At 42.1% G+C, this 12,439-nt stretch overlaps 1 protein-coding gene across 2 annotated transcripts in view; it reads right to left on the bottom strand.

Moving 5' to 3' along the window:
* Positions 1-352: 352 nt before the first annotated feature.
* dym (dymeclin) overlaps positions 353-12,439 on the bottom strand; it is a 53,077-nt gene continuing 40,990 nt past the window's right edge. Inside the window, exons 16-17 of one of the 2 annotated variants that reach the window (XM_080509731.1) lie at positions 11,437-11,550; positions 353-759 (exon numbers count right to left, since the gene is read on the bottom strand). In XM_080509731.1, the coding sequence (XP_080365857.1) occupies positions 613-759; positions 11,437-11,550 (261 nt within the window). In that variant the 3' untranslated portion in view covers positions 353-612. Of the gene's footprint in view, positions 763-11,436; positions 11,551-12,439 lie in introns of both variants that reach the window. The other variant, XM_080509730.1, reaches the window with a different exon arrangement.

Here is a 12,439-nt window from a genome sequence, read left to right on the forward strand (position 1 = left end):
ACCAAAGCAGTCTAACACTGCATATGTTTTAATTGACCTTTTTCTTTGTAAGCAAGGCGAGGGGGGGGCAAAAAAAAAAAAAAAAACGAGGGATTATCCATCGCCCGTTTCCTTAGCTCCTCGCGATGACAGGAGTCGGCGTGTGCTGTGGCCCAGGTGCTCCGATGTTAAATAGGTGTTTAATACAGGGCCGACTGTACACGAGTGGGAGCTTCACAGTGTTGAAGCACAGGACTGATTACTATGATATGAAGGGGGGGGGGGGGGGGGGGGGGGGGGGCATAGAAAGAAACACCATCCTGTACAAGGTCGAGGCACTTTCAAAGCAGCGTGCACATACTATAAAGGGTAATGCACACACTTACACACACACACACACACACACACACACACACACACACACACACACACACACACACACACACACACACACACACACACACACACACACACACACACACACACACACACACACACACACACACACACACACACACACACACACACACACACACACACACATACACACCCTTAAAACACACACACCCACACGACCAGTCCAGTCTTTTATTGAATGGGGATGAGGACACACAGTCTGCTGCTGTGGGTTTTTCAGCCGGAGTCCATGCTGAACAGCTCGATGCCGTGCGGGCTCCAGTGGAGGCCGACTCCGGAGTTGAAGACGAGGGACCAGACGTACGGGATGAAGAAGTCCTCTGGCTGGTCTTCTTCCACGTACTTGAACTTGAGCTCAGGAAACTTCTATTCGCAAGCACAGAAAAGGAAAACAAGAGAAAGATCTTCATGATTTAACAAAGGATAGAAAAGGAAAGAAAAACACATGAAGGCTTGAAGTTGGAAGGACATAACAGCCGTCATGAGCAACGGGACAAATCGAGGAAAATTGATCGCAAAGAACAGATGCGATTCGATAGCTGTGTTGAGTAATATGTCTCAATATCTAATATGATGACAATGCATCAAACATTTATATCAATGACAAGCCCGAACATATGCATATACAACGTGATAGACAATACACAGTAATGTTCAAAGTGTTCTACTTTTTAGCAAATCACACACTTTATTAAAAAACATTAGTTATCGTTTGTTAACGCTCAAATATTTATAGAAATCGACTGAGGACTTTATCTTCAGTCGACAAATTGTGAAATATGTAGTATTTTGGTCAGTTGATTTATAATGACAAAATTTATCGAAATATGTGCCTCGGAAACTTGGAGCTTTGCTTCCAGGTACTTCTCTCCAAAGTACCTGAAACGATCATGATGCACTGAGGTTACATGTGAACAAGCCTGTTGACGTGAGGGAAAAGAACTGAAAGTAAATGCACTTCAGCTACGATCCAGCCCGGCAATAACAATACCACCACAGTAGGACATCACCTTCTAATGGAGGCGCCGGAGTTCCCGTCTGACCAACCGCATGGCGGAAGTGCAACTTGTGTCGTTTATAAGTGTGCTTTATCACACTGTAAATGGGTTCATTGAGACAACAATGGAAAGGAGATGAGATGAATAGAGAGATAGATCCAAAATGTAAGATATTCTCAAATCTGCCCAAATGGATCAATTAAAACAAAAAAGAAGATAACAAAAGGCAACTGCTGAGGCTTTTTTTTTTTTTTTAAATACATGTTGAGCAGTCATCTTATCACATATGTTCGGTCCTGCTGACCCCACCCAAGAGTGACTGAACCTGTTGAAAGAAGCATTGAAGAAATTTGTTTGGAGGGTAAAGAAAAATACCCCTGGATCTCACTGTAGACCCTGGATCCACCAATTCCAAGCAACGACAGAAATAACTCACAAAAGAAGCCCAAATCCTCTGCTTGCTTCCAGACAGGGTGGCCCAGTCTTTACAGTACACCTCATGAATCCAACCCTGTCCATGTTCGCTGAACAGAAACACTAAATTAAATCATCTAGGTGCACTTCACAGTTCGTACAGAAGTGTTTTAACTCACTGAAGCAGAATACAACGTTTGACAGCCACAACAAAAACGTGTTTTGATTCAGCCTCAAAATCACAGTCACTTCTTCATGACAACTGCTATTCCTCATGTTTGTACTGTGTCATGTCGTCCATTTTCTTATAAAATCTGTAGTCAAGGCAAGAAAAAACTACGATTAAACATCAAGCTGAGTGTACCAGGACTCCAGTTATTGAATCTATGTACACCTGTGTAAAACATTTTTTTACTATCCAACGGTTTTCCTTTCTTCTCCGTGGCTTTAATTTGGAAATTAAAAAAAAAAAAAAAAACCCACATCCCATAATGCTTTCACTGAAGATCTGATCTTGTATTTTTGCGTCAAATGTGAGAAGGTCCACTTTAAAATGACACATACACGAGCTTGAAAGGCTCATTTCAGGACTGAGCACTTTGTAGCAGTTCACCAGAGTCGAGCTATGGGAAAAATTATTTTAAGTGCTCCAGATTGTGCAGGAAAGAAAAAAGAAGATTAAGAATCTGCTGTTACATTATTACCACAGACTGTGACACATGGCACACACCTGGTGCTCTTTTCTACACTCCTGGTTGACTCACCGATTACAACTGTGCTGGAAAATGTCACAGGTTCAATTAAGTTTCACTTGCAGCTCCAATTAGTTTTATAACATTGAGAAGTTTCATGTTATTTTTAGGCCGCCTTTTAATTGCGCAACTGATAGAAAATGAGCTGTTACCGTTTCTGTAAATACTGTATGTGAGCACAAGGGATTGCAGACTTGAATAAAATTCTAAGAAAAAAACAAAAAACTCCTGCTTGTAAAGTGAAATATTGTGAAAGGTTTAAAAGTAGCAGTGCTACCTATACACAAAGGTTAACAGCTACAGTTGAATAATTTCTAATTAACATCTGGACCGTCTTGACATTTCATGCAGAAAGCTCAGAATGAGTCCCGTGACTCGCGGATCCAATGACATCTCGAGTCTAGCCGCTGTATTGACATCGAGGCAGCAGCCAATTATTTTCATAATGAATTAGGTTTGGTTGATCAATTAAACAAAGGTGTCAATAAAATGTCAGAATAGAGTAGAAAATAGCTCATTATTACAGCCCAAGGCCAAACATGACCTGCTTCAATATCAAAAGTCCAAAGACTCAACTTACGCTTCAATTTATAACAACATAAATTAGAAAGGTAAAGCAGAAATGATCCAGGTTTGACAGGTTACAATGAGAAAATGTTTGACACATTTGTTTAAAGCGCGCATAAAATATAAATCTAAATAGACTGAGTGAGCTGCTGGACAGGCTACGTATACACTCTGCTTTTACCTGGCTGTTTAGGTCTCTTAGTGGCAAACAATATATAAAAAGTCCTGTGTTTAAACATTTGCATGACAATTACTTTATATATATATATATATATATATATATGAATCATTAGAAAATTCCAGTTAATCTGAAAAGTAAGACTAATGAAGCTATGCCAAATTGAGAATAGAATTACAACACATGCGCAGACATGAACAATTTCTTTCTGTGAGACACAGAAACTCTCAAGCAACTCAAATCCTGCCTGACATAATATTTAGTCTCCAATGAAATAAGAGCTTTATTGTTTCATGAGCCTATTGGCAGAAAGTTCCACAAAAACCTTCCTCCACTTGTGTCAACATTGGTCAACAGCGGCACGATTAACAACAAATCAGTATCAGCATACGACTCTGAAGACACCACAGGAAAAACAAAGGCAAGAAGGCATTTACTTAAACGAGACACAATATCAATCCTCATCAATCCTCAATTGTGTACAACCTGACATTCTGACTATCCTCCAAGACGCTGAAAGCAGTTCAATATCTCTGAAAGCATATTCTTGGACAAACACAAGACCACTGAACGGACCGGGCGCCTGGCAGCCCACCTAACAGCAGGTAGGCAGCAGGAGAAGAGCATCAATAATAGAGCGCTGCCTCATTATATCTTCCTGTCTTCACAAGCATGTATGTGCGTGCACAGCCAGTAATCAGTCTGCGGTGAAAGACAGACGCTGAGGGCCTTTATGCGACGGTCCCAGTCCGGTCTATTGAGTCCTGACTGGCTCTATTCAAAGCCTCACTATCGGTATCATAATGACACAGACAGAGGGGCTACGGGGTCACAGGCCATATGCCGGGGCTACTGAGGCTAGACCACACACACCACGGCCATTGTGACTGGGAGACACAATGCAGGACCTGTATTATCCGACTGGTATTTGTGTGTAGGTGACCGTCTCAAAGCCTGGACTGATCAAATGTTTATATGACACTGATGGTGACAGTTACCCAACCGTCACACCACTTTCACATCCTCACACAAAGGATTAAAAGGGGTGCTTTATTTGATTTAAATTTTCAATTAGAGGCTATTATTTGCACCGATATTGATTTACAAGCATAATTCGGTCAACACAGACGATGACAGCAGATCGGATTAATGTCCTGCTCTCATCGTGGTGATATATGAAACATAACCAGTTATGCTAATAAGGTAATTAGGATAATTAATGCATTAATCAGCAAATACTGCTATACCAGCATACTTCAAAGCAGCATTTGTGGTATTACTGTTCTATTTTTAAAGCACTAAAGAATTACAATTTCCCTCATTAATGTGCAAATATATGTTAATAGTGCTCCAAACACGGACCATCAAGAAGAGGTTGAGGGGTAAAGAATCTTTAATTTCCCAGTTGCGTCTCTGCAATCAGACTGAAGACATTGGGATATAATGCAAAATCAAACATGTTTCCATAGCAGCACGACGTCAAGATAACATTTGAGGTTAAGGAGAGCAAATATAGTAATAACGACGTGCTTGGGGGCTCTTCTGTGTGGATTTACTCTGGGTACTCTGGTTTGAAAAACTGTTCACTCGGAATTGTCCGGAGTGTGTGTGTGTGTGTGTGTGTGTGTGTGTGTGTGTGTGTGTGTGTGTGTGTGTGTGTGTGTGTGTGTGTGTGTGATGTCCAGGGTGTACCCTGTCCTCACCTGCAATGATCAGCTTCAGCCTTCAAAATCCTCAGCTGGATAAATCGAAGGATGGATAATACTATGCCGTGACGTCACATCTTGACGTGCCTATACTCAAGTGATGTATTCCAAAAGAGAGTCTGGACTCTTGAAGCAGCTTTCACATTACAGGACTGAGGATTTAAACGTCTCAAGTTTGATTAATTCATTAACAAATGATCATATTTATCACTGTTTCTCAGAACAGAAAGTTCATTTTAGTTTCCAACATGCTGATCATAGTACATCCATGTGGAAATTGCTGTTCAGAACAGATGATCTACTATATACACCAAGTAAGCATGTATTTCTTTAAAAAAAAATTCATCAAGTCCTTCAAGTAGTTTTAATTTTTTCAAATGTAGTTCAACAGTGTTCCTTGCTACAAAATCTGATTTTACAGTATGTGACAACATGTGTTGTTATAAAGAAACTGTAGCGTGAGAGAAGCTTGTTGTGATGCTCAAGACTTTCAGACAGATATTGTGATTTGACTATGTAAATGTCATCACCTTTTTCCTCATCGTCTGCATAACATGGTAAACTGGTTTAGCGTATCAATGCAGCGATGTCTAGACACGGCCCAGTCAGTAAAAACCACAAACCAAACCACTCGTGTCTCTCTGAGCACCTGTCAGACTAGACACTGTATGCAGACTGTGTTGGTTAAAATAATAAACCATATATCTAGAGATAACAATGCCTCCTGTAATCAACTGTTTCAATCACAAACAGAAGATGGAAGAATCATAAAACAGTGTTCAGTGAACCACTGCCACCAACTTATTGATCATATAATCACATAATCTATCATATAATATGCCTCGGAGGAGGCTGCCTCTTTTTATGATTGCGCACTCATGTCACGGCTTGACAATTGAACCGTACAGTATGAAAACATGGCCGACGATTTACTTGGAGGGTGAACGCTAAACCAACTTGCTGGTCAAGTACACGGTCCTAAAATGACGCATCTATTAATATTTGAATTTTCCTCTTGGCACAAAAAATGAAATGGACATATTTCCTAAAAGTGGAATTGTTGCGTTAATGAAGCCGCTACTGTGCAGTTATATCAGAAAAAGAGTAAAGTAATCTCACAGGCTGCGCAGAGACTGAAAAGATGATGCAAGTTGTGTGGCTAAAACAAACATCATTTATCCAAACAAACGCTCCTCAAAACAAGTGCCTAGTGGAGAAGGAAAAAAAAAAAAAATCATAAACCTACATGGCAGGAGCATCAAGTCCCGAGTGAGCATCAAACCAGTTTCACTAAACCGTGAGCGCAAAATGAGAAGACAGAAAAATGATCCCACAATCACAACGACCACCATTTTTCCTCTGACTTTTATATTGGACACAGACACCGGGGGGGGATTTGGTATGATAGGAAGTCTTGGATATCACTACATGCCTCACGGCAAAAATATGTCTTTTCCAGGCTTGAGTGCTTTCTGGAAGAAGAAAAAAAAGAAGAATCGGAGCATTTCCAGACTGTCACATCTCATTCTAATATCATCTCTGTCCCTTTAGTCTGTCTTTACCGAAGCTTCCTGTCTGTACATATCTGGTCTGGTTCTCTGCTGCCTTCAGTCTCCCTCCCCTCCTCTGTTATGGTCTCCGTCTGGCTGCTGTCTGGGCCCAGTTGGCTCGGGCTCATATCAGTTAGTTAAAGGTCCCGGCAGGTCAGGCCCTCGCCCCTCAACATAGACTCACTGGCTGGCCTCATATCTCCACTCGGGACTCTGTGTTCCCGTTCTTCCTCTGCGCGCCGCTGCGCTGTCCGAGCACGGCCAGACACAGAAGAATGCAGCGGGGGAGCAAATATGAACCTGATACACACAAACACGCGCACACAGCGACATGCAGGTACGTACACAAACATGAGGAGGTTACGTTTCAAATTGCAACCATCAAGATCTCTGATTAAAAAAAAAAGACGTGAAAAAAATTCACGCCTGTACTCTGGCCATTCAAAACATTTCACCTCAATGAGCTTGTGATAAAGACAAATAATTTCAGTTCAACTTCACTGTCCTTATATACACAAAGTGCACTACTAAGTTTCAAAACAACACAGAGGTGTGGGAAAGACACGGCTCGTCTCAACTTTCAATCATTGTAAATTAAAAGGTCTTCGGGTTTGTGGCAAACAGAGATATTAAATGTGGCCAGATAACAACTCAAAATCTTTTTGTTGCCTGCACAATCTTTTGCTCGTGACATCAGAAAGTTCACTTAGTGGTCCGCAACACTGTGCTACCTTAAACAAAATAAATGCTACATTAAGCATTCACATAGCTTCTTAAAACACGTGAAGCCCTGTGCGCCTATGATGGACAGGATGGAAGCGCATACAACGCCACAGGTCAAAGAGAAAATAAAAGCTTGCAACCCCAAACCTGCCATCATCACTGGAGGATGAACCAAACTACTCTAGCCACTTGACTTCTCAGGGAAGCGGAGCTTCAAGATGGCATTGCATCACTGTGGGGGGAATGGATGGTGGATGGAACGCACAGCTTTGCGGCAACTGGGAGGACGGAAGTACCGGACGCATTCAACATGTTGTTTCATGTGATAATGAGCATGTAATATTTTTTTATATTTTAATCATCTTCATGATGCATTTTTTTGACCGATGTGGTATATATGAGTCGGACATCGGGACTGAGAGACCGGGCTTTTTTTTCTTTCTTTCCCCGGGCCGTGATTTTAAACCAATGTTGAGCTACTTTTTCAAAGGGAGTCGGTGTCATTGTGTGTAAAAATACATGACTATTCATTCTCGGTCACTGAAATGTTACAAATAATTAACGTAGTATAATAAGGTATGTAAATTGGAAGCGTCTTGGGAAGCATTTATCTGGGGGGAAAAACACTTGGGGTCTAATGGGGAAATGGCTATCTGGGATGACACCGAAAAATTTCTCAAGGTTCTTTGCAGAATCTGCATGTTTCTCCTGTGCATATATGTATATATATGCTCCATGGGAAGGACTGGTGTACTCTGCCTATTTCTGAATATATTTGCTGCGATCAGCTTTTCATGACCCCACTTTGAATAAAGTGGATACAGAAAACAAATAAAATATAAACTTTAATAACTCATCTATTATTTTTGTGTTTAACCAGATGAACACAAATGAACATCAGTCCAAGGATACTTTGTGACGAATGTTAACATGCCAAAGTAAGAAGGTCAACATCCTGCCCATTCACATCATGTCATACACGTCTTCTGAAGCCACTCCCTTGGTCTGGATAAGGCTTCAGTCTTCAAAAATGCATATTTGCTCTTAATGTGTGGGAAATAACAGCAACAAGCTATCAGGGTGACAAAGGTGCCGGGTAACAGCTGCTAATCTCCCCTCCCCACCCCTGTCTGTCGTTCACCCAGGAGCCAGGCAGTCTGTAAGCTATCGCTGCTCAATAAGGCAGATTTCAGCTGGACAGGCGAAACAACACATTCCACAGGCGCTGCCCATGAGCGCCACTCGAGCCCGCACACCCTGAAAAAACACATTCACAAAGAACGACAGACAGACAGACAGACAGTTAAGTGAGGAGGCAAGGAGGGTCGTCTCTGGGGTTATTTACCACCTTCCTTTTAACCCTTTCTTTCAGCTGGGAACTAATTTCCATGTCTGCGTCTTTGTGTAAATGCTTTCAAGCCCTTTAGGTAAACAGATCTTTTGTCGTCCCATGCCTATGATGTCCCCCCCCCCACCTACAACAACACGGATCTGTCAGCAATATCTCAACAAATTGGTTTAGTCGACATGTGGCAAGTCGGGTTCAAGCAAAGACTGGTATACAAATGTATTTTAAATTAAGACCTGAATTAACACTTTCATGTGTCGAGTTGGATGTGTCAATATGTTTTGCATGCGAAAGAACTTTTTAAAAAACCCTTAACAATTAAATACATCGGTAGGAAATGTATGTGGGAGGAAGTAAATTATGTGGCACCCAGCACTGCAATCATTATACTGGGTTACAGGTTATGCTGCATCACAATATGATAAAATGAAAAGTAAGGCCCAATTTATTGTCAATCAGGTTTTGAAATTCCTATTGCAAAGCAGTCTGGGTACTTCTTGGATGGTTATCTATTCAAAACATAACAATGCTGGTATTTTTGGATTGTAAATAGTCTTCTCAAAAAGTTTCAGTTTTGGTTGTTAATATAGGATGACATGAATTGAATACCTGCAACATAAACCAATTTGCTAATAACATTATGAGGTAAAGTTGAGGAACTTGGAGTATCCAGTTGGATATAATATATGGAAAGTGACTATTTTTAAGCGTGAGGAGACAAATAAATGGGCAAAGTGTAGAAATATGAACAAGCTTGACAAGAGGCGATTAGTGATGGATCAAACCATCTCCAAAACTGCAGTTCTTGTTGGATGTTCCAGGTCTATTTCAGTCAGTATTCATCCACAAGTGTTCTGGTGGGAAAAAAAGGTGAACTGGTGACATCATCACCAGCTGCCAAAACTCAGTGATGCACTTCCACCAGTTAAATCTGCTTCACAAGGAGGAAGGGTGACGTCGCCAGGTGGCAGAGCTTGGATCGGAGGGGCGGAGCCATCTTTCATTCTGCCAAACAGCCAGAGTGCAGTGTGTACTTTTGCTGGAGTGAGCTGCAGCTTTTGAGTTCAATCTTTTTCTCTTGTTTATTATAGGTAGGAAGGAAATACTTTGTGTATGTTTTCATGTTATTTGTTAGGCAAGTTTGAACCCAGAAAGAAAAGCGTGATTTTTGGTTTGTTGCTTTTTGGAGTCGAGCTCACTCTTGGATTAATTTGTTAATGATTCCTAATTTGTTTGTTGAACACTCGAGCACCTTGTAAATAAATTCACTTTTGCACTGAGTACTAGTTTGTTGTGGCTGTTTGGACCAGTGGAGTGATGGCAATTTCATGTTGTGCTCCAGTTGCTCCGAGGCTGGGGCACAACATAAATATTCAATCACAGAAAATGACCACAGGAGACAAAGTCACCAACAAATGACAGTGGGAGTTGTATAACATGGGCCCGACTTGTTTTTCCAGAGAGAAACAAATATCCTTACATCTTTGTATCTGGCCGCCACCCCCCTTCCCCCTCGCAGCTCGGCTGATTGAGACACCCATACTCTTTTGATGAGTAATTACCAACTTATTGGTGATTCCACATAACATTAATCTAACCTATGGATTTCCACGTTGGGGGCTGAATGGCACAATGAGCTCATGAGATGAGGGGACGCACAAGGTGGAGAGACAGTTGTATGTTTGAGCGATGGTACCATCAAACGGCGGTGACTTCCTCCCAGAGGAAGCATTGCCCAGATTTTCTTTTCGCTTCGCGTCACCCTGCAGAGCTGGAAAAGCACTCAGATGGCGGGGAGTCACCGTGAGACTCCGTGGCGCTTCTCTGCACCGAGGCAAAGACCGGCTGCCCGCTCGTGACCAAACATAGTGACGCTGACACACAAATCTGATGACAGATAGTCATCACGGAGACACGGACTCGCGAGCGGCGCGCACACGCACGTTCCCTCTGACGGCATGAGCTACAGGTACGGCACTTTCCTGAAGGACGCGAGAGGGTTATCCACACGGCTCCACGTGTAATTCTCCAGCGCGACGCTCGACCGCTACATTAGCGCTCCGAGGTGCTGACTTGAGAGTGAGACAGAGAGCACATGGACTCGCGGCTGTGCGCCATCCCTCTTCCACATCGGCTCGCGAGACAAATGCCTTGCAGCCAGCCGCCAAGTATAGAACATGAAACACATGATGAAACATGCAATTAAGAGCTTCTGTGCTGGTGAGGAGTGGAGTGTGGAGACTGCTGGTTACATATTTCCTCACTGATTAATGGAGGAGCATTCGGAGGGGAGGGGTTAGCGAACCCGCCAGGAGTGTTGGGTAACGAGGCAGGGAGGCAGATTTATGTCGCCCCCACCCCCCCTCTCCGATCTTATGTGCCCATGACAAAGTGCCCTCTAGCCCCCCGTCCCATCTCCTTGAAATGTCATTACATGTTCGTGTGGAGCAGGCCAGCAGAGATGGAATGAAGATGGGCATTAATGCTAATGAGAATTGGGCTTTGGCCTTTTGTTTGAAGTCCCGATGGGTCCTTCCATCTTTTCTCTCGCCCCAGTCCAAACTCTTATCCCGAACCTTTCCCTCATTCACCTGTCCACAAAAACGAATTCTCTGACTTCAATATCCCCAGGACCAATTTACCAAAGCCTGCAGTCTTTGACAACACATTGTACCAACTGCACATGCATCTTGCCGTCCAATGAGTGCCACTTCTTTTGTCTTCAGACAGCCTCATGTTTCAAGCCTGCTCGTCTCCGCTCTCTCCCGCTCCATCGACTGTGCGACTGTGTGCGCGTCAATTACCTTCAGCCTGTCTGTCGGCAGCGCCTGGGCTCCTTTCATGATGACCTCCTGAACCCTCTCGACGGAAAGGTCGCTTCCAGCTTGCTCCAGACGCTGACTGAAGAAGCCGATCACCTAAAGGTCGCAGAGGAAGAAACAAACTATCACAAATTTGGGAACTGTGACATTAGAAAATACCCGTTATTGAAACTGACATCATTAAAGCACATTTTCTTTGTGGTCGGGGTCTGTTGTCTGTTGAGTCAAGCTTCATTGCTTACATTGTTTTTGTCTTTTCGTGTCGGAAGAGAAATGGATACACCAGGAGACACACGCAGTCTTTTATTTGTGTTAATGTGTCATCAATTCCTGTTTTAAATGTCTAAACTTGGATTAAAATAGAAGAAATGTTTGAAACCATAAAGTTTTTTTGTTGTGTAAAAGCTTAGAATAACAATGAAAAGTCATTAAAATAATCGTAAAGTAATCTCAACTACAATCAGAGTTCTCCACCCTTTCTCATCTCTTTGTAGTAAAACAAGTGAAGCAAAAATAATGACTGTAAGATAAATTACTGTGATTATTTTGCACTAGAAATTAGGTTTACTTTCTTATTTTCCAATGGTAAAATCCATTCAATAAAGAGGAACATCCAGTAAAAGAAAACTAAAGAAGTAACGTTCTAGATTCTGAAAAATGTCAAATATCCACCAATGAACAAATACTAACATTTAAGTACAGATATTTGTAGAAGACAAATATTTGTATTCTAAATAGATATACTTGTTGATGTCCTGCATGAAACATTTACCATTTTTTCTGACTGTACTTCTAAGAATTAGTCAGGAATATGAGAATTCGCAGCAGAATTTAATGTTTCTCCTGTTGCGAACTGCACACGCAGGACCCAGAACCCATTGGGGTTTCATGTGAACACCAAGTACAATCACAAAGCTCTGTGACTCCTCTAATCCCACAGTTTGGAGCTGTCACATTAATATTGCAGCAGCCACACCCAATATGA

Source organism: Blennius ocellaris (assembly GCF_963422515.1).
Source record: "Blennius ocellaris genome assembly, chromosome: 15".
Lineage (NCBI taxonomy): Eukaryota > Metazoa > Chordata > Actinopteri > Blenniiformes > Blenniidae > Blennius > Blennius ocellaris.